This window comes from Lolium perenne, chromosome 2 (assembly GCF_019359855.2).
Source record: "Lolium perenne isolate Kyuss_39 chromosome 2, Kyuss_2.0, whole genome shotgun sequence".
NCBI lineage: Eukaryota > Viridiplantae > Streptophyta > Magnoliopsida > Poales > Poaceae > Lolium > Lolium perenne.
The window spans coordinates 99,807,522-99,828,573 of record NC_067245.2 but is presented as its reverse complement, the minus strand read 5'-3'; the positions used below and the strand labels follow the sequence as shown (position 1 = coordinate 99,828,573).

Sequence of the window (21,052 nt, the reverse complement as noted above, 5' to 3'; positions counted from 1 at the left end):
GTAAAACCAGCAGGGGGATTGGGCCGAGAAATCGCACCTGGAAGGATTACGTTCCCCTCGTCGGAGGAGACTAACCCAAGGCTTCGGGCCCTCTTCTCATCACGTTTCGTGATGGAGGACGCTAGCCAATCCCCTGGTTTGGCTATCGAGCCTGGCGGCGCTGGCGGCGCCGGAGCTGCAGGAGGAGCGTCTGGAGCACTCCTCTTCGGAAGATTAGAGGAAGATTTGGCGGTGGCACCACCGCTCGTGGAACTGGCGGCGGCAGTGAGGATCTTCTTCTTCACCATTGCGAGATCTAGGAAGGATCGGAAAAGCAGGTGGCGGCGGCGCAGCAGTTGCGAAAGGGAGAAGAAGAAGAAGGGCAAGAGAATGCTGTGGCAAATGTGGGAGATTAGGGATTTGCATCCTTTGGACATTTTAAGAGAAGGAGGACTGCGTGGGCACGTGTCGTTGCTGCCAGTGGACCTTTTTTTCGATTGATGGTTGCAGGAATCGAGGAGGCACCTTGGTAACTGTGCGAGAAGGGCGGAAATTGCTTGAAAATAGGGCCAGACAGAGAAAGGATGGGCCCAGCGGGTCGCGTCTTATCAGTCAAAATCAAGATGTCAGTAAAACGTCATCAATGATGTCGTAGAGAACGCTCGAAGCACTCGAAGGAATAAAAAAGGTATCGGATGGGGAACTTGAGTCTATGCACAGATTGCGAAGCATCTGCACTTAGACTCGGGGGCTACTCCCATCGGGAGCGCTGACGCGCACCCGATAGATTGAGAACTCGAAGAAAAATGGTGAAGAAAAAGATGATTGCTTAGCTCAAGTCTGCGCCCAGTTGCAAGCAACCGTGCCCAGACTCGGGGGCTACTCCCATCGGGAGCGCTGGATGCGCATCCGACAGAACTTTTTTGCACTCCAGGATCATGCCCGGGGACTTGATTCTGTGTAGGGTAACGTTGTTTTGTCATCGGCAGTTAACCAACAAAAGTTGGGCACGTTACTCATCATCTCTTGCATGCGGAAAATATATCGGATGACCTATGAAGACCTGCAGAAAACTTCGGCAGAGAAGAATGTTCGAGTGGTACAACTTGAGTCTACGCACGGATTGCAAGCATCCGTACCTAGACTCGGGGGCTACTCCCATCGGGAGCGCTGATGCGCACCCGACAGAAGAAGATGATGCTGATTCAAGATGAACAAGAACAATCAAGGAGAAGAACATCAGAAGAAGACATGCTTCAGTCTCTACCCGAACTATGTTAGGCTAGACACTCGGGGGCTACTGACGTGGGCATTACCCTTCGGGTAACCGACATTGCCCCGAAACTTGTCTTCGCGATGGCGGCGGCTACGGAACTCTTCGTGGAATATCGTCGATTGTGGTAGGGTTTTCGCGACAGACAGAATATATAGGCGAAAGGGCGGAGTCGGAGGAGCCAGGGGGTGGCCTCCCCACCTAGTGGCGCGGCCAGGGAGGGGCCCGCGCCCAGGTATGGTGTGGGCCCCCCTTGGCCCCCCTCCGGCCCTTCTCTGGCTCTCCGGGTCCATCGCGTCAAAATATTGACTTCCATCTTCGTGGGGTCCAATTCCGAGAATATTTCCTGTGTAGAATTTCTGAAACCAAAAAACAACAGAAAACAGGAACTGGCACTTCGGCATCTTGTTAATAGGTTAGTTCCGGAAAATGCATAAAAACGATATAAAGTGTATATAAAACATGTGAGTATTGTCATAAAACTAGCATGGAACATAAGAAATTATAGATACGTTTGAGACGTATCACCCCCCACATGCAACTGACAAACATAGAATGCAACGGAAAAAAGAAATCTCAATTGCAGCCGACATGCAACTAAGAGTTTGAAAACCAGTTACGACCCACATGAAACTGAGGTTTAACCATAGAATGCAACAGAAAAAAAATATCAAGTGCAGCCGACATGAAACTGAGGGTTTAAAACCCAGTTACGACGCACATGAAACTAAGGTTTAACCAAACATAGAATGCAACGGAAAAAAGAAATCTCAATTGCAGCCGACATGCAACTGAGAGTTTAAAACTCAGTTACGACCCACATGAAAATGAGAGTTTAACCATAGAATGCAACGGGAAAAAATCTCAATTGTAGCCGACATGCAACTGAGGGTTTAAAACCTAGTTCCGACACACATAAAACTGAGGTTTAACCAAAAAAATAGAATGCAACGGAAAATAAATCTCAATTGCAGCCTACATGCAACTGAGGGTTTAAAGCCTAGTTACGACCCACATGAAACTGAGAGTTTTAAACCGAGATGTAACCCACTTACAAACCCAAAAGTTAGGTTCATCCAAGTTGCTCCATTTACGACCCACATGCAATGCAACTGAAAAAAAACCCTCAGTTGCACCCCCCCACATGCAACTGACAAACATAGAATGCAACGGAAAAAAATATCAAGTGCAGCCGACATGCAACTGAGGGTTTAAACCCCAGTTACGACCCACATGAAACTAAGGTTTCAAACTGAGGTGTAACCCACTTGCAAACCCAAAACTTAGGTTCATCTAAGTTGCGCCATTTACGACCCACATGCAATGCAACTGAAAAAAAACCTCAGTTGCACCCCCCACATGCAACTGACAAAACATAGAATGCAATGGAAAAGAAATCTCAATTGCATCCCCACATTCAACTGACAACATAGAATGCAGCTGAAAAAATCTTAGTTGCAGCACACAAAAATGGAAACCAAAACCTTTCGTGGTTCAAAAACGTGGAATCTCGTCTCAATCATCATTTGTCAGGACTTTCCGGGGTAAGTTCTTTGGCTGGGATAGGACATTTAGTTCATGTTGCTATTCCCGCATACAGAGGGGAGTCCGTTAGATGGAATAATTTCTTAGATGTATTACCCCTATCTCCAGGGGTTGGGACCCCTTTTGACGGGTTAGAAAACCTGATTCGAGTAATCATTTATTTGGTACCCGCTCAAGGAGCGGGAACTGCCATTCTAACTCTTCTTGGGGGATTTCATCCACAAACACAAAGTTTGAGGCTGACCAATATTGCTCACCATCATTTAGCAAATAAATCAAAAAAAAACTAGCAACCTTTAATTTGATTACGATATTTCTTACCATCATCTAGCAATAAAATATAGGGAAAATCCAAAGATTTCATGAGGCAAAAGTAACATGACCACCAAAAAAAGGAATTAAACACCAGCAAAAACAAAACAAAAATCAGACCTGCAGCCCATATGGAAATAAAAGATCCACAACCCATCAGGTACCCCATAAAAAAAAAGCCAGAAAACAAAAAACAGCCCACAAAAAGCGAAAACAACAAAAAGCAGCCCATACTACAGGCCCGACAAAAAAAGCGGCCCGAAACAATAGGCAGCCCGCAACACAGACCCAACAGGCAAAAAAAAAAACAGGCAGCCCATACTACAGGCCCGAGACAGCAGGCAGTCCACAACAGACTCGCGGGCTCGCGGGCTTCATCCGAACGAATCTAACAGCAGACAAATGAACGGTAGGACACGTGACTGAGATCTATTAAAAACCAGGCGACTTGGAATTAGCAAATCCGAAAAAATAATCATTCGATACGGTCAAAGAATTATAACTTGGTACTATGACATCTTGCAAGATTGACCGACTCATAATATAACTAGCCATCCTTCAACAGAGATATATGTTTCTTCTGTATTAAAAACATACACATATCTTGTGAAAAATGAAAAAAAATATCAGGCCAACGCAGGCATAGAGGAATAGCTAGCGTATCCTAACATGTACTCTTATCAATTCCCCATTCACTCGCAATAACTGAGACTTCTTTCGAGTGCAAATCACGAAACCACTCGTTTTCAGGTGCTGCGCTTATCAAACAAGATCCATTCATGCCATTATTTATCATTCAGAAAAAGCAATCAACAAAGAAAGAGTAGCCAGCAGAAGACTGTCAATGGCAAATCCGACCATCGTCCTACTGCCCGTCTGGGGAGTCGGCCACTTCATGCCCATGATCGAGGCCGGCAAGCGGATGGTTCAATGCAGCAGGCGCGCCCCCTCGCTCACGGTGCTTCTCATGCCGGCGCCGACTGCGCAGGCGGCGTCCGACATCGCCGGCCAAGTACGCCGGGAGGAAGGCGGCGACATCGATATCCGTTTCCACCACGTCCCGCACGTTCAGCTCCCGACCGACCACACGGGCATCGAGGAGTTCATCTCCCGCATAGTGCAGCTCCATGTGCCCCACGTCGGGGCTGCCATATCCGGCTTGACGTGTCCGGTGGCCGCTCTCGTCTTCGACATCTTCTGCACGCCGGCGCTCGACGTGTCCCGCGAGCTCGCCGTCCCAGCCTACGTGTACTTCACCTCGAGCGCTGCGATGTTGGCGCTGCTATTGCGCTCGCCGACGCTCCACGGTGAGGTGGAGGTGGAGCTCCAAGAGATGGAAGGCGCGGTGGACGTGCCGGGGCTCCCGCCGGTGCCGCCGTCCTTCCTGCCGCGGACTATGCTGGACAGGAAGATCCCGACGTACACATGGTTCGTAGAAACGGGAAGGCGCTACATGGAAGCCGATGGCATCATCGTCAACACTGCAGCGGAGCTCGAGCCTGGCGTCCTCGCCGCCATGGCCGACGGCCGGTGCACGCGCGGTGTCCACGCGCCCACCGTGTACCCTATCGGGCCAGCAATCTCGATAAGCCCGCCAGCTGAGCCGCGGCACGAGTGCGTGCGGTGGCTCGACTCGCAGCCTCCGGCCTCGGTTCTGTTCCTCTGCTTCGGGAGCAAAGGGTGGTTGTCAACATCGCAGGTGCAGGAGATAGCCCACGGCCTGGAGCGCAGCGGGCACCGCTTCCTGTGGGTGCTGCGTGGTCTGCCGGGGGACACCTCGTACGGCGATCGTGAGCCCACAGATGCGAACGTTGCCGAGGTGCTCCCGGAGGGGTTCTTGGAGAAGACAATGGAGATGGGGCTGGTGTGGCCGCAGAGAGCGCCGCAGAAGGACATACTGGCGCACGCCTCGGTCGGGGGATTCGTCACGCACTGCGGGTGGAACTCCATCCTGGAGAGCCTGTGGTTCGGCGTGCCGATGCTGCCGTGGCCGCTCGACGCCGACCAGCATTTCAACGCGTTCGCGTTAGTTCATGGCATGGGCGTGGCCGTACCGTTAGAGGTGGACAGGAAGCGGGACAATTACGTCGAGGCCGCGGAGCTGGAACGGGCGGTTAGGTCCCTGATGGGCGGTGATGACGAGAGGGGAAACGCGAAGGAGAAGGCCATGGAGATGAAACTCGTGTGCCGGAATGCCGTGGAGCAGAGCGGGTCTTCCTACGCTTCGTTGCTGAAGCTCTCCGAGAAGCTCCTCGGAGGGACGGTGCTACCGAAGAAATGATTTGCAGTTCCACTTGGATGCCATCAACGCAAAATGGTCGAATGCCTCCGATTTAACTGTCATCTGTTTCCCCTTGTGTTTCATACGTATGACTCCAATATGGAGCTGTAAAGTTTATTTTGTCCAACTGTGCGGTGCTTTGCGGAATAAATAAATTTACTTGCATTCATTTTCAGTATCGTTCATGGCAGGGCTGCAAACCAGTCGAGTTCGAGTTAGTTATACCCGGCTCAGCTCAGCTCACACAGATCATGCTACCTGTCAGCTTAGGACATGGTTCATCAATGTTTGAGAACTGAGATCTTCTGTCCAGTGATAGAATAAAAAATAACAAGAGATTTTTTTTTCCCGAAATCCTTGAAAAAAAAAAGAAAATCCCTGAAAAAAATAAGAAATTCTACCTCTTTCTATAAGATTTAATGAAAATTGATAAATCATTTAATATAATTGCTATGCTTAGTGTGTGACTCGTTATTTTTTTTTAAGGCTCAGTGGCAAGGCATGCGAGTGCGCAGCCAGCCCACCCGGGTTCGAATCCCCATTCGCGATGATTTCGCAGCCGGGACGAATAAATCGGGAAAGTCTCATCCTACCTAACAAGTATAGCCAAGGGAGGAATCATTCCCCCGTTGGTCAACGTTTTTTTGTGTACAGCGTTTTTATTCTCCAACCCTCCCTCCCAACGAAACACGTACACTTCGTCCGGTGCCGTGAGTAGAGCAGCGATGCAGCATCTGAATTCTGATGTGCATACTCAATTCGATTCAATTATCAGCACCCCTGCTTTTCCTACACACCTTAAATTGGCATATTGATGGTATATGATGTTGTAAGTCACTTCAGTTTCGAGATGTAAATGTGTGTATGTCTGAATAATTAAAAGTAAGATAAACTAAGGAGCTTAGATGCAAGTTTAAGGAAAAAAAATTGTAGAAGCACCAGTAGCTTGTGCTTTCTAATAGAACTAGGTGATTCCCCGCGCGTTACTGCGGAATGTGCATCTGAATTCTGATGTGCATACTCAGTTCGATTCAATTATCAGCACCCCTGCTTTTCCTATGGTCCAGCTGTTGGCCGTGGGTCTACTGCTAGACTGATAGTTCTCCTCGTCCATATTTTCAATGCCAAAACTAATGTTGTTTCATTCTTTTATTATTATGCCAACTAAAAGGTAGAGTCACACCTTAAATTGGCATATTGATGGTATATGATGTTGTAATTCACTTCAGTTTCGAGATGTAAATATGTGTATGTCTGAATAATTAAAAGTAAGATAAACTAAGGAGCTTAGATGCAAGTTTAAGAAAAAAAAAATGTAGAAGCACCAGTAGCTTGTGCTTTCTAATAGAACTAGGTGATTCCCCGCGCGTTGCTGCGGAATGTTTGGTGGAATAGTTTTGAAGAAATGTATCAACTCTTTTGCGGTTTGCATCGTCTATACACATCCAAGTATTCATAAGAGAAATTTATATTTTAAGGCAAAAAAGGTAAATGAAGGTATGAAATATCGGATGATTCCCTAAACTTACTAACTAAACACCTAAATTGTTACCAAATCTTAATCCATAATCCTTGATAATTTTTTTACATCTTTCACAGATAAAAACTGCACCCACTAATTCAAATAAATTAACATGAAGAAACCAGAAATCATAAATGGTTTCCGGGCTACATATAGCCTGGTATTTTACAAAATTCGGAAACAACAATTTAAGGTTTTAATTTTTCTTGGAAAATTTATAGTCAATGACATATTCCACAAATGTGCAAAATCTCAAAGCAAAATACTCAGTATTAAGGCTACACGAAAATGAAAAAATCTGAGAATCTTGGGACATTTGAAAAGTTGCACTGTTCACTATTTCAGATATACTATTTTGCTAATTTTGCACTGCCCGGAATACAGATTATCTCACACTGGTTTTTGGCACAATGATGGAATAAATCATTGTCTACATCTAGAAGTTTTGTTCATATTTTTTTGAAGTGTTAAATTGTTGATTTCGAATTTTCAAAAAAATTGGGCTGCACGTAGCCCGTCCTACATTTTGCCACTCTCATGAAGAAACGAACAATACACTTTACACATCAATGCCATTATACTTGTCTTACACAAGGATGCAAAGCACTAAGCTGAAACAGATTACGATGCATGTCATACAATGGCAAGTTGACAACCCGCTACTAAATATAGGAAGTGAGGACAAAATACATAGGCAATATGTGACCAACCAATTATGCAATCTCTGACAGAAGTCTCTCCGCCTTAAGTTTATACCATTCAAGTGTTCATATCTTCTGGTAACATGACTTTAGGGATGGTTCTGCTCAGGTTCATTCTTCTTCTTTTTTGCTCTTGTAGAACAAAAATTTAGTACACAAAAAACCATAGTTTATCTTCTGGCAAAATAGATTACCTGCTAGCAGTACCTGCAATACAGAACAGTTAAAAGAGCATTGAAAACCATCTTAGTATGGAGATAAAATAAACTGAGATAGCAGGGTACTGTGTAGTGTAATACCAGCACAAATATTGATTTTTTTTTGCTCTTGTAGAACAAAAATTTAGTACACAAAGAACCATAGTATATCTTCTGGTAAAATAGATTACCTGCTAGTAGTACCTGCAATACAGAACAGTTCAAAGAGCACTGAAAATCATCTTAGTATGGAGATAAAATAAACTGAGATACCAAGGTACTCTGTAGTGTAAAGCTAAGGTGAACTCACATGTCCTGATGTTTATAGTTCCAAGAACACTGAATTTTGGTCCAGCATCATCCGTTCTATGCGCCATGCTGCAGCAGATAGATGGCGAACACCTGAAAATAATGAGAGCGCGTGCACACATGCAAAAGAATAGGCAGCGGAGAAAAACATTAATCATTGTTGAAACTTGTTAGACAGCGAGATCAAGAGACAGGAATAAACCACGAGAGTTAGAGATGGATTTGGGGGAGCGGGTGTGGTTTTTCATTGGGAAACAAAGAAATTGATCAAGACTGCCATTGACCATGGCATATATAGGGCAGTGAAGGTGAAAGGTCCAAGTGGAAGGGCAAGGGATTGGCCATTGACTCATCGCATCCGTGACGCTTCCAGAACTTGAGTTGCTAAAGTCATTTACTCAACCATACAAAAAAACAATACTGTGGGGTGTGACGTGAAGGGAATCCTGAGTGGAGGGTTGCACGTACACAAATGAGTTAGGGGTGATCATCAGATTTCAATCGGACGGATATATATAAATGGAGTGATGTGGATGCACCAGATTTGAGCTTGCAAACATTAAATGATTCTTAGTGGGGATGAACTTTATAGATATTATAGATTCATGTCCTAGTGTTTGGTTATTTTCACGCCATTGCAAATGAGCGGCGTTGCAAATGCGCCATGCCTTGTCTTTGGGCAGGTGATCTTCTACTGAAGGATGTTACTGAGATCTCCGCTCATATTTATACCTTTTAGAAGGACCTCTTCTCGGCAGGATCCATGACAGGGGCCACGCTAGCTACGGACATGTGGACAGGTAGGGCTAGGGTCTCGGCTGATGAGAATGTGGAATTCACCCTCTCTTTTCTATCCAATGAGGTTCAGAAGGCTATTAGCGATATGAAGGCTAATTCGGCGCCTGGGAATGATGAACTACCTATGGTTTTCTTCCAGAAATTCTGCGATAAAATTCAGACGGTGCTCATGCCCATTTTCCAGGAATTCTATATTGCAACCCTAGTTATGTCTCTCCTAAATGTGTTATCACCTCGATTCCTAAGGTTGTAGGGGCCACAGAGATAAGGAAGTTTAGGCCCATAACGGTCGCATCTTATCCAAGGTGTGCGCCGTGAGGCTGGCACCAGTTATGGAGCGATTTACGCATAAGTACCAGTTCGCTTTCCTCAAGAGTCGACATATCCACAATAAAATTCTGGCACTTCATGAGATCATCTATTAGGTAAAGAGTGGCGCTAGAAGGGGGTTTCTTAAAGCTAGATTTCCAAAAGGCATATGGCCGATTGGTTTGGACTTTCCTTCGGCAGGTCCTCGAGCGGCAAACTTTAGTTGTAAGCCAAGCTTTTAGCAGTACTCCTTGAATTTTCCCGAAGTGAAGTTTGAGTCATTGTCCATGATGATAATGCGAGGCACGCCTAAGCGAAACACAATTGACTTCACGAAGTTTACTGCAGTTGCCTCGGCTATTGTTACGGGCTTTGCATCAATCTACTTGATGAATTTGTCGACTGCAACAAGCAGAAAGACATGTCCTCCGGGCAAAGATTTATGTAACTTGCGGACCATATCGAGGCCCCATTCAGCAAAAGGCCAAGCTAGAGGTATAGGCACCATCTCTGCGCTGGTGAGTGAGGTTTCATGGCGAACATTTGGCACCCTTCGCAAGTTTTGACGATCTCCTTGACATCTTGTACAACAATCAACCAATAGAACCCAGCTCTGTAAGCTTTGGCTGTGATTACTCGATAACTTGCATGATGCCCATAGATACCTTCGTGTATGTCCTTGACGATGTCTTGTCCTTCCTCGGGTGTGACGCATCACTGGAGCACACCCAAGATTCTAAGTTTGTATAATTCGCTGTTGACCACCCGAAAAGCTTTAGAACGTCGGATAATTCGTCGGGCCTCGACTTGGTTTTCCGGTAGCTCTTTATTTCTCAGGTATGCTAAGTATGGCTGCATCCAAGTAACTTCTACCATCATGAGTTCGTTTGTTTTTCCTGTTGCTGCGTCCTCTACTTTCATCCCCTCGGGTGCGAGCACAGCCCCCGAGTCCTTTTTTCCCTTTGATGTTTTTGTTTTCTTCTCCACCTCAGGCCGCTTCTTCTCTTTGATGGAACACTCCTTGATTTCCTTCCAGAACACGCCCGGTAGCACTTGTAAACACTAGGACTCGATGTTTGCAAGCATATCGACTTCATCATTGCTTGACCAACTGATATGCGAAGCCTCACACCCGTCGAATAATCCTTCGAGGTTGTTGTACATGTCCCGATACGCTATCATATTGTCGCGTACGACATCACATTGGTTCATGACCTGTTTGATAGCAAGATTGGAGTCCACAAAGATCTTGAGGTGAGTCGCACCGCATGCTTTAGCCATGCACATGTCGTGCAGCAAAGCCTTGTATTCTGCTTCATTGTTGGATGCGTTTGAGAAACTCATCGGTAGAGTGCATCTTGTCTCCTTGCAGCGATATCAACACCACGCCATCTCCTGCACCTTCGAGTCGCTTGGAATTATCAAAGTACATCATCCAGGCTCTCGATAAATCTAGGGGTCCTGTATTTTGGAGCTCCATCCACACTGCTGTGAAATCAGGCAACACTTGCGATTTTATGGCCTTCTTTTCTCATACGTGATGTCCCGAGGGGAAAGCTCGAGTCCTGAAAGGGAGACACATCTTGTTGCTTCAGAATTATTGAGTATATTCGACAAGGGCGCCTCGTTGACCACTATGATTCGGGTGCTCCAAAAATTAGTGTTGTAGCTTCCTTGTTGTCATGAAAACTCCGCACGCGAGTTTTTGATATTCCGGGTATCGTTGCTTGGAGGGCGATAACACTTCGCTCAAAAAGTACACGGGTCTCAATACCCCATGAACTTTTCCTTCTTCAGGGCGCTCGACTACGAGAGTCGTGCTAACCACCCGATTTGTAGCCGATGTGTACAAGTACATGTTTTTTGTTTCTTTGGGTGCGACCAGGACCGGTGGCGTGGAAAGCACCCGCTTCAAATCCTCAAAAGCTGGGTCCGCCTTGTCGGTCCACTCGAATTTCTCCGATTTTTTCATCAAGTGACCAGGACGAACGAAAATTGATTGATCCGAAACGCACCTGATCACCTAATCTAGTCGTGTTGTTGCTTGAAGAAGAAATCGTCGAATCCATGCTACCAACATCCAAGCTTCTCACAGACGACGCCAATTGTCAAGGTGTAACCTTATCAATGCTCATAATGATGGACTTGGGTTTCAAGGAAGGAGAACACTGCTGGATCAAAGACCGATCGGCCAAACTAGGTAGCCGACAAAAAATATGATCAGAGGCAAATCACCGAGATTGTATTATCGAGAATTAGGGTTAAATAGTATTGCGAGTTGTGGAATCCAGATCCCCTCTCGGTGGCTCCTCCTAGCACTTATATAGTAGGCTAGGTCTCAGAGTTCACCTCGAGGTCGGTTAGATCATACTCCCTCCGTCCTCAAATAAGTGGACGTTTAGTCTTAAACTTTATCCATAAAAAAGTACTTCTAGATTCCTAATGCACTTTAAATTAGCAAAATCTGTCTCTAAAAGCACGAAAATCAAATCCAATAATATTTAGCACATGTTATATTTGTTTTCAACATGCGCTTATCGGAGGTGGAAAAATTAAAGAGGAGAGAGATGTTAGTTTCCATCTTTCCAATGCAATTGTCTCTCCATCTGATAATCTCCCTTGAAAAACCCGCACATACACTTATTTGTGGACGGAAGGAGTACATGTCGATTCACTCGATATGGACATAGCTTTCCTATTTATATACGAACTGCACTTCGACTTCATGTCGGTTTCTTCATGGGCCTTCACCTATTCCTTCCTGGACTTTGCACCAGGGATGGTAATAATAAGTACCCGATATGGTATATCCATGTAAGACGCCGCAAGCTCGGCCATGGAATACGACGATTTGTTTGGTCGCGCTTCGTTTTATTTTGGCTTCACCTTACCTCCAGTGATGAGCCCGCTGCTGCAACCGCCCGCCCACCGCAGCTTCCCTCACATGCGGCTGCTGTTTCTGCCCCTCCTACTCTCGCTGGTGACCGCAGCTGCTCCTCCACCACCGGCGGATTTGTTGTCGGCGATCTCAAATCGGGCATGGACAGTCTCCATGGATTTGGTATAGATATATTGGCATCAATGTTACATATGTTATTGTGTAATGCTAGATACATTAGATCAAAATGTTGGATGCATTACAAATAAATGTTGTATACCAATGTCGCCTTTTTGAAAATGTCACATATGCAGGAAAAAGTGATTCGTTCGGGAACTTTTTATACCATTGACAAAAAAAAAGTACCATTATTTTGCGACTAAATAAAAAATGTTGGGAACAAATATTACATAGAATTTTTTTGTTACCCACGAACAAAAAATCGTCGGCTTTGTCCAATCCAAAGGCGGCACTACTGCAGCGACCTTCCCAAATTAATTATGCACTGTGCTAGCACAACACGGCTGCTGGCCGGGCCTAGCCGTAATCGGATAAATGAACTTCCCAAATTACGACGACAACGACGACGACTCCTACTCGGATCTGACCGAAGGAATTCAATCTAGCCCGTGTCCTCCTCCCACCGACCTACTTCTCCATCAATAAAAGGGGCGCCGACCCACATGTTGATCGATGCAACAGAAGCAAAAGCGCGAGACCGAATTCTAACAAGAGCAACAATGAGCGACGCCGCCAGCTGCATGCGCTACTGCCCGGACTGCAATCGCGCGGTCACGGTTCTCCGCCACCGCGCATCCGGCGACACGGTATGCACCCAATGCTCGCGCTTGATCGGCCAGCGCTACGTCGACCAGTCCTCCGAGTGGCGCACCTTCCTCAACGCCGTTGGGGGCATTGACGGCTCCGGCGCCGCCGACCATTCCCTCGCCCACGCCGGCAATATCGCCGCCACCACCACCATCCCCTACCCTGCCTCAGCAGGCAGCGCGCAGTCTGCCGAAGCAAACGACAACGATACACACGGCGGTGCTGCAGGTCCTTCACGAGACGGAGCCATGCCGAAGATGCGCGGCGCGGTATCCGACAAGCCGCTCGCCGACGCGTTCCACTCCATCGACGACATGGCGGCGCGGCTGGGGCTCGCGGCGGCCGTCAGGGACCGCGCCAAGGAAGTCTTCAGGAAACTGGAGTACGCCAAGGTGCTCCCCAGGGGCGGCAAGTGCCGGAACCGGCACGCGCTGTACGCGGCCTGCCTCCATGTCGCCTGCCGCGCCGTGGGCACGCCGCGGACGTTCAAGGAGCTGGCGTCCGTGACGGGCGACAGCGCCACGGCCGGGATCAAGGACATCGGGAGGCTCGTCAAGAGCATCAAGATCCATCTCGGGGAGGAAGACTGTGGGCAGCCGGCGGGGGAGATAACGATGGGCGCCGTGGTGCAGGCGGGCGACTACCTTCGCCGCTTCGGCTCGCTGGTTGGCATAGGTGACCAGGAGATGAACGCGGCGTTGGAGGCGGTGCGGAGGCTGGAGAAGAACCTGGACGTGAGGCGCAACCCCGATTCTATCGCCGCCGCCGTCATCTACATGGCGGTCCAGCGCGCCGGCGCCGGGAAATCCGTCCGTGAAGTGTCCACGGCCACCGGCGTCGGCCAGGTCACCATCAGGGAGGTGTGCTACAAGGACCTCGGCCCACACGCCGAGCTGCTATTTGGCTAAGCACATGTTGATCCTTCGCATATATATGTATGTGGTTAGCATGTACGAATTCAGATTTTCGTTTTCTAGCAAGTCTCATGTATTGGGTAATGAATGCAATGTTTTTTTTGAACAAAATGAATGCAATGTTGGTCTTGTCTTGTGTATCTATGAGCTGCAAGTCAACTATAAAATTAGAGTGTACTTTTTTTCCTTCTTAACAAATTTTTTTGGTACCCATTGCAGTTCCTACTCCGTACCACACTTTTCGGCACAAGACTATATTAATCCAATTTTATATACTCCCTCCGTCACAAAATTTGCTCAAGATTTTTTTTGTATGAATGTATCTAAAGGTATAAACGATGCCCCCCATAGGGGGCTTCACAGCGCTATGATCATGTGCACCGTCCGATTTTTACAGTGTCTGGCCGAAATTCAATCCCAGCCGTCCGTTCTATGGAAGCAGTGGTTGGTACTGTCCATCCTGAGGGCTAGCGAAAGCCATGCAATGGCCATTTTCTACCCGCGTCTGGCTGCGTTTGGGCCCTACGGTCGGTCGGGTCCGCGCGACAGTCGCTGCGGGTCGTTTTGGCTTCCGATCTCCTCGCGCCGGCCGTGCAAAATATCTTCTCCGCGAGCCGAAACCCTAGCTCACCCAATCGCCTCGCACCCAGCTCCTCCCCAATCCCCTCTCGTCGCGTATGGCGGCGCTGCTCCGGCTCCCTGTCTCCCAGCCTTCTCCTTCTTCCACGCCACATCTCCAACCCCCAACCCACAGCCCCGCGCCGCTCTGCCTCCCTGGACGTCTACCGGCCAGCAGGAGCAGCGCACCGCCGCAGGCAAGCAGGAGGGGCTGCTGGAGCTCCGCCCTTGATGGTGATGGCGGACTCGACCTCGCGCCGGCGGCCTCCATAGAGGCAGCGCGGGCGACCTCAACAGGGGCCGGCGCAGAAGGGCGGCGTGGGCGAACTCCGTTACTCCGGCGAGGATGGCGCGGCTGCTGAGGAGTGTAGAAGGATGGCCAGCAGGGGCGGCGCGGGTGAGCTCATCCATGGTGGCGCGGCCGAACACCGGCAGGGCGAGCTCCGGCTAGCTCGGTTGAGCTCAGGCGAGTTTTGGCAAAGGGAGCTCCGGCGCGGGACAGGTTGAGTAGTTAGAGCCCACTTTGCCTCTTATTTTTCAGATTCGTTCTCTCTCTCTCTCAAATACGCTCTCCTATAGGCTCAAGTACTGAACTAAACGTGGAAGCAGATTTCTCTGGTTTTGATTTAGTCCCCTGGACATTTTTTTTTTTTTGGTTTGTGCAGATCCGTTTCTACATGGGTTCATGCTCTCCTATAGGCTGAACTAAAAGTGGAAGGAGACTCTTTTTCTTGATTTAGCCTCCTGAACATTACGTTTTGCCTTTTGCAGATCCGTTTCTACAAGAGGAGGAAAAAATTTGAGTTCATAAGGGACATGCTTACAAGGCCAGTTAATCCTCTAAATATGAATCCTTGCTTTACACATGTGGTTACCTTACATATATTATTAACAGTGATTTGTAGACTTCTATTGGGGTGTACCTACAATCTTCATGCTTTTACACAACAGGTTATTGTAAAAGAGATTTGTGTGTGCATGCTTTGTACATAGATTTATCGTTTATTTGGTTAGAAACCTAATTTTTTTAGATTTATCATTTGTTGTTGTGTTTACAAATCCTATAGCTACACCTGCAGTGAGAACCAAGATGCGAACTTTGTATGGCGGGTTATTTATCTTCTAATGTTTGCCAGAAAAAAACAGTTCTGGTCCAATTGCAACTTGTGTACCAAGCTTGAGGAAATTTAGAAACCAAAGAAATAGAAAATCCAAGAGAACGGAGGATATGAATTTTATTTTTGTAGTTCTCCGTGTAATCCTAACACAAGATGTGAGAATTTCTCACATCATTAGTCATTTCTGCCTTGTTTATTTGTTCATGGTAATAGCACTTTCAATGATTTAAGTTTGGTTAATCTGAGATACTCTTTTTCTTGATTATATAATGTCGTGAAACAGACTGGAGCAACAACTGCTGGTATAACCTGAACGCGGTGGAGGTTATTGGAGAGATGCATGTCCGGGATCCTCTGCTTCCGCCGTACACCACGGTCGGCGTAGGAATTTGCTAACCCCAGGTGAGCCGTTGTCGATTCGCTGTAGTTTTTTCCTGTTCATATTATTATGTGCTTTACTTAATTTATTGATGCTTCGATGGTTTCTCTAATTATAGGTTGCCTTTCAGTGCAAGGTTGCCTTGCATTCTGACCCTATGCTTTACTTAATCCAAGGCGAGCCGTTGTTCATTTCCCAAGCCCTTTGCAAGGTTTGAAGCGTCTGGCAAATTCTGATCCTATGGTCATGTGCTCCATGGAGGAGTGCTGAGCATATTATTGATGGCGCTGGAGAGCTGCACCTTGAAATTCGTTTAAAGGATCTGCAAGAGGACTTCATGGGTGGTGCTGAAATTACTGTTTTTTTCCTCTTGGAATTATGAATGGACGGTGCTATCCCACTTGGAATTTTCTACATCCAAGAAAACTGGAGCTTGATGATTGTGTACCTCAGAAAAGCATCATAGTGAAGTTACTCATTTTAGGTGAGTGCAACAAATATGCGCCATATCTAAATTTCTTACATGTGTTTTAGCTTCTCTGACTGTATAATAATTTGTATCCTTGCAAAGTTTTGCAGACTCTACCAGTTGAGCTAACATAACAGTTTGTCTTATGAATAGGTTGGCACACCGCAGGTTAATTGCTTCGTCAAATGACTCTGGTGTAGATGTAAGGTTCTTTTCTCAGGTACTTTCTTTTTCTCCTGCTCATGTCAATATTTTGCAACCGGTTATATTCTTTTCCATCTCGAGAGACCTAAGAATGTTTGCTACTTCAAGCCTCTTTGGTGTAGCTATTATTGTCCATCTTTATATTTAGTATTTTACATGATCCACATTGATTTACTGAGCTAATAGACTGCAGCTCAAGATTCTGTTTTGCTGCTTTAGATGGTTTATCAAACCATTTCTCTTTGTTCTATAAATTCATATTCTTCCCGGCAATGACACCTTTCATCTATGTTTTCTTTAGTGACTTCAGAAAATATAATTTAAATTTGTTAATTATTTAAACATGGCCAGTGAATAGATTGAGCTTTTTATTTCCTACCTTGGTAGCTTTTCTTGTGTACACGGCATTTGTTGTTAGTGATACCATACCTGTTTCTTTGCTTTTTTGAAGGAACACTTCTCATCTGCTAAAGTAAATATCCCAACAGGTACTGGATAACAGGTGTTTTACTTTTGTACTCACCGCACGCTTGCCGTTGGAGAAGGCACATGAGGGTGTTGTGGCGGAGGCGTTTGGTGTTGCTCTCATGGGTATTGTGGTGGCAATGTCAAGGCATCTCACCACATCCAGACAACAACCTTGATCCACAGTAAGATCATTCCATTCGGCTCCAATCTGTCTACTTGGTTTTTTCTACCACTAGCATAATATCTACTATATTATTGCTATAAAATCAAATTATTCGTGTAAATGTTGCCATATATCCTGGCATATGTAAATTTTCCGTCTTCTCTTGTATGTATGGTGTTCCTATTTGCTCCGTGTAACTTAACATCCTTGCATCATAAATATTGTTGCAACAATGGTTTTCCTTTTCTCACTGCGTAGTCTATAGTGGTACCCTGCAGTACAATGCCATTAAATTTTATTATCATCTTTAGGTTTCTGATCCCATTGGGGTGCACCAATTATTTTAGCTCCAAATGAATTTGATGCTGATATGATATATGTGTGAATTGTCCTTCTCATGATATTTATAATATATACCTATAAGGTTTACTTTTTAGTTCTATAATTTCTGGGCTATGATTGTGGATTTCGTGCAATCGTTCCATTTTTGCAGTGTTGTATTGGGAGTTGGAAGGAATTGCATATAAGACTACCACAGGTGCGACCTAACCGACTTGGATTTCGTTGTTATCATGATCCATTAGATGTCGCCACCGCTGGCTGGACCTTCTGGTGTTTGATAATCTAACCTTTGCAGATTTGTTGTCTTCAAATACGGCTAAATGTGAGCCATACTAACTACCTTTAGTTCTTGAGATTTTTGTTATATCCTGGAGTAACAATCTGCAACTGTGCTCATGGTTTTTACATCTACTATCTAAAATATAAATTTGTTTTTCTCTATGTTGTCTTTGCTGTTGAGGGATCGGTTATTTTTAAATATAGAAAGACGATGCAAAAACTAATTTGTGCCTTCCTATATGTATCTCAGACATTTACTAGAAAAAAACATGCATGATTTTTAACACTGTCTACAAAGTAAATGTATCCTCTTCTTTCATTGGTTCAGATGTATTCTGGAGATAATATCTTCCGTTCTGACTAGATTTTGGGCATGTGAACTGGTGAAGTTTCCTCAGGCCATAATAGTTTTAATTTATCATGAGAGATCTTTGTCAGGCCTTGAGATTCTCGCTGAGATCTCCTTGATGCAATTATTAAGATGGAGTTACAAGACAGGCATGCAGAAATCCATTAGCTGCTCAAATGGACAAATTGCTATACTAATATTTGTTGCTTGCCTTTGTTACTTGACCTTCAGTTTTTGGTTGATCGCTGTTGGCACTATCTCTGAACATTATTGTGGATCATGTTCGATAGTAGTGTTACATTGCCATCAGATTGGATAAGAGCTTGTTTGTATTTATGTTATATATATTCTCGGAAACATTGAAATAGCTACTTATCTGGAATAGTTCTTTTAGAAAAACCATGAGAACTAATATATTCATGCCATTACATAGTAACAATGACTTCTGCAAAACGGATGCAGAGTAACCAACCATCTCATATAACAAAAATAGTATTGTCTGGTTTTTCTACAGAATGAATAAAAATCAAGGTTATGCGCTGGTAAGATTAAAGATATTTTTGGTCCGGTCACAACTTTCTGTAATGGTATGATTTTAGGATTGTGAACTCAAATATATATAATAATGAAGTAATTATATTACTCGATCAAGTAATCATTAAATAAGGATAGTGTTCGTTTTCGGTATGTATTTTACAAATGCATAAGCCGCACTATGAATCAAAGAAAGAGCCTAATTTCGGAAAACTCTCTCATTCCTTTCTTTCCAAGCACCGTAAATGATGTATGTTATGATGCCACCAGCAGCTCCTTTATATCCGTTCGTATATGTCCAGTATAGGTTTCCACCACTTATTGAAAGATTGGCTTGTTGTTGTAGTCGAAGGCACCATGATCTCAAAGCAAGCACTGAGTCTCGAATTGAAGGTGTTTGATGAAAAGGCAAGCAGGTTGCATTGAAATATTAATCCATGTAATATTCATTCTACTCAATATAGCTTCATTTTTTCTGAAATTTAGCTACAGTCAACCAACAAAGAGCTTCCTGGTTCAATGTTTTCCTATCAATCTGTAGAAAAAAATTGCCTCACTTCATTATGTTAATCAGTTGTGCTTGCTATTTATCGCTAAATGGATGACTCATTCATAGAAAAATACATTTGTGCTAGATTGTTTGAGACTCACATATCAGATAATAGTTCTCGGATTTGGATACCTTGCTGCACTCAATTTTGTAGAGATTCATCCTTTGTATACAAATGGCTCAGGTTCAGACTCTAGAGTTTCTAAAAAAAAAAAATTTAAGATCATTCTTGTGATTTTTTTCAGAGTTGCTAAAGAGATGGACGAGATCACAGAGCCAAGGAGAGGTGGTGCCCACTCACCGCGCGCTTGCTACTGAAGATGTGTTATTTGACTTAAACAGTTTTCAGATTTATTTTCTTTGCTTCTTTGATATTTTTCATGTTATGGTTACTGATTGAAACAATCATTTTTCAGCGAGAGGCAATTTCAAATAGATTTCTTCCCCTTCCCCTCATGCACTGTGCGGCAAATTAGTGCGGCTGAACGGACTGCACTACATGGGTTTCAGCTAGGTGGTGCGAGAGGCAATTTTTCAACTGACTCTAGGTACGCAGCAGAACTCATTCACCCCTCCCCTCATGCTTTGTGAGGCCGAACAGATCTTGGTTGCTTGGAGAATCCCAGATTCTTTCCAGTGGCCTGAGCATTTGCATCTATGTGAACAAAAGGAAGCATGGCAGATCGAATCCATTTTCACACAATATATAATTCTAAATTTCTCATACTATGTTAAGAATGGATACTGGAGTAACATGAGAGAAATGTATCCCAGTTTTACATCCACTATATATGTTCCATTTTTTGGTGTTGAGTGCCACAGTATGTATCAATGATTTTCTATTTAAATTTTGATTTTCTATTTTATGCATGTTATCCCAGGTGCTCAAGTGCTCGGTCTTAACAACCGTACTATTATATCTCTTTTTTCGGACTCTCCGGTAACGAGTGAAGGAGAGGTGGTGCAGGGGGGCGTGTGAAGCAACACTGGTGCTGGCTACAGCTCAAGAAAATGAAGAAGAGATATGTCTATGTTAGTGAATGCATGTGTGATCAAAATAATTTACATGAGGTAATCAGTTCCCTGGTTATTGCCGGGTACCCGCCACATAACATGAAGTGCTCTCTCGGGATGACGAGAAGCTATGGCTGTGATAACCGGTGCTCAGAAGACTATCTATACATGTAGGTAGTCATGCTGACGTGCCTTGGTTTGCCTACCATACCTACCAGTTGTTAAGCTTTGTCTTCATAATAGTATATGTACTTTACTGTTTGTTCTTACCATAGTGCGTATGCTCTATACTTCCATGTTTTCGCAATATATATTTGACATTCTGGTGGTTTGTAAATATTAGAGCGAAAGAACTATCTACCCTGGAGACTCATGAATGTAACCTTATGTATGGCTTTAAATTAAAGTGCCAGTATATTTTTTTTTCTTACAATCTTCGCATTTACTTATTTGTTAACTGATTATCGCTGATTTGTATAAAAAATAAATTTGTGTAATACAAATCGTTTACCAGTGTGGTTGTTTTCTCTTTTCTCATATCCTATGCTTATCTGTCATAAAGAAATGATCTATCAAGCGTTGAAAATAGTACCGTTTTATGCAGCACTTCAAGAAATCTGTGGCTCGGTTCAAATTTTACGGGGTCGTGCGCCAAGGCGCACATCATAATCTAGTTTATAACTAAGGGCATGTACAATGATAGGGAAGTCATACTTTTT

The 21,052-nt window shown here is 44.8% G+C and overlaps 2 protein-coding genes and 1 long non-coding RNA gene across 4 annotated transcripts; all 3 read left to right on the top strand.

The window, feature by feature from the left end:
- The first annotated feature begins 3,745 nt into the window (after window positions 1–3,745).
- On the top strand, window positions 3,746–5,539 carry LOC127333379 (malvidin galactosylase UGT88C3-like). Its single transcript, XM_051359774.1, has one exon. It carries the CDS (start codon window positions 3,954–3,956, stop codon window positions 5,388–5,390), a length of 1,437 nt encoding a protein of 478 aa, XP_051215734.1. The 5' UTR covers window positions 3,746–3,953; the 3' UTR covers window positions 5,391–5,539.
- A 7,271-nt stretch (window positions 5,540–12,810) lies between these two features.
- Window positions 12,811–13,990, top strand: LOC127330153 (transcription initiation factor IIB-like). Its single transcript, XM_051356474.2, has one exon. It carries the CDS (start codon window positions 12,845–12,847, stop codon window positions 13,838–13,840), a length of 996 nt encoding a protein of 331 aa, XP_051212434.2. The 5' UTR covers window positions 12,811–12,844; the 3' UTR covers window positions 13,841–13,990.
- Window positions 13,991–15,386: 1,396 nt separating this feature from the next.
- On the top strand, window positions 15,387–20,693 carry LOC127333378 (uncharacterized). Of its 2 annotated transcripts, none has more exons than XR_007871092.2 (8): window positions 15,387–15,984; window positions 16,080–16,445; window positions 16,584–16,650; window positions 17,123–17,284; window positions 19,116–19,208; window positions 19,565–19,605; window positions 19,736–19,867; window positions 20,201–20,693. It is a non-coding gene; the product is annotated as an uncharacterized lncRNA (long non-coding RNA). The 2 variants fall into 2 exon arrangements; XR_007871090.2 differs by having other exon boundaries at window positions 19,565–19,641.
- Window positions 20,694–21,052: the final 359 nt, after the last annotated feature.

Bases quoted from the DNA above. Each gene is read 5' to 3' on its own strand.
- LOC127333379 (XM_051359774.1), top strand. From the start codon at position 3,954: ATGGCAAATCCGACCATCGTCCTACTGCCCGTCTGGGGAGTCGGCCAC.
- LOC127330153 (XM_051356474.2), top strand. From the start codon at position 12,845: ATGAGCGACGCCGCCAGCTGCATGCGCTACTGCCCGGACTGCAATCGC.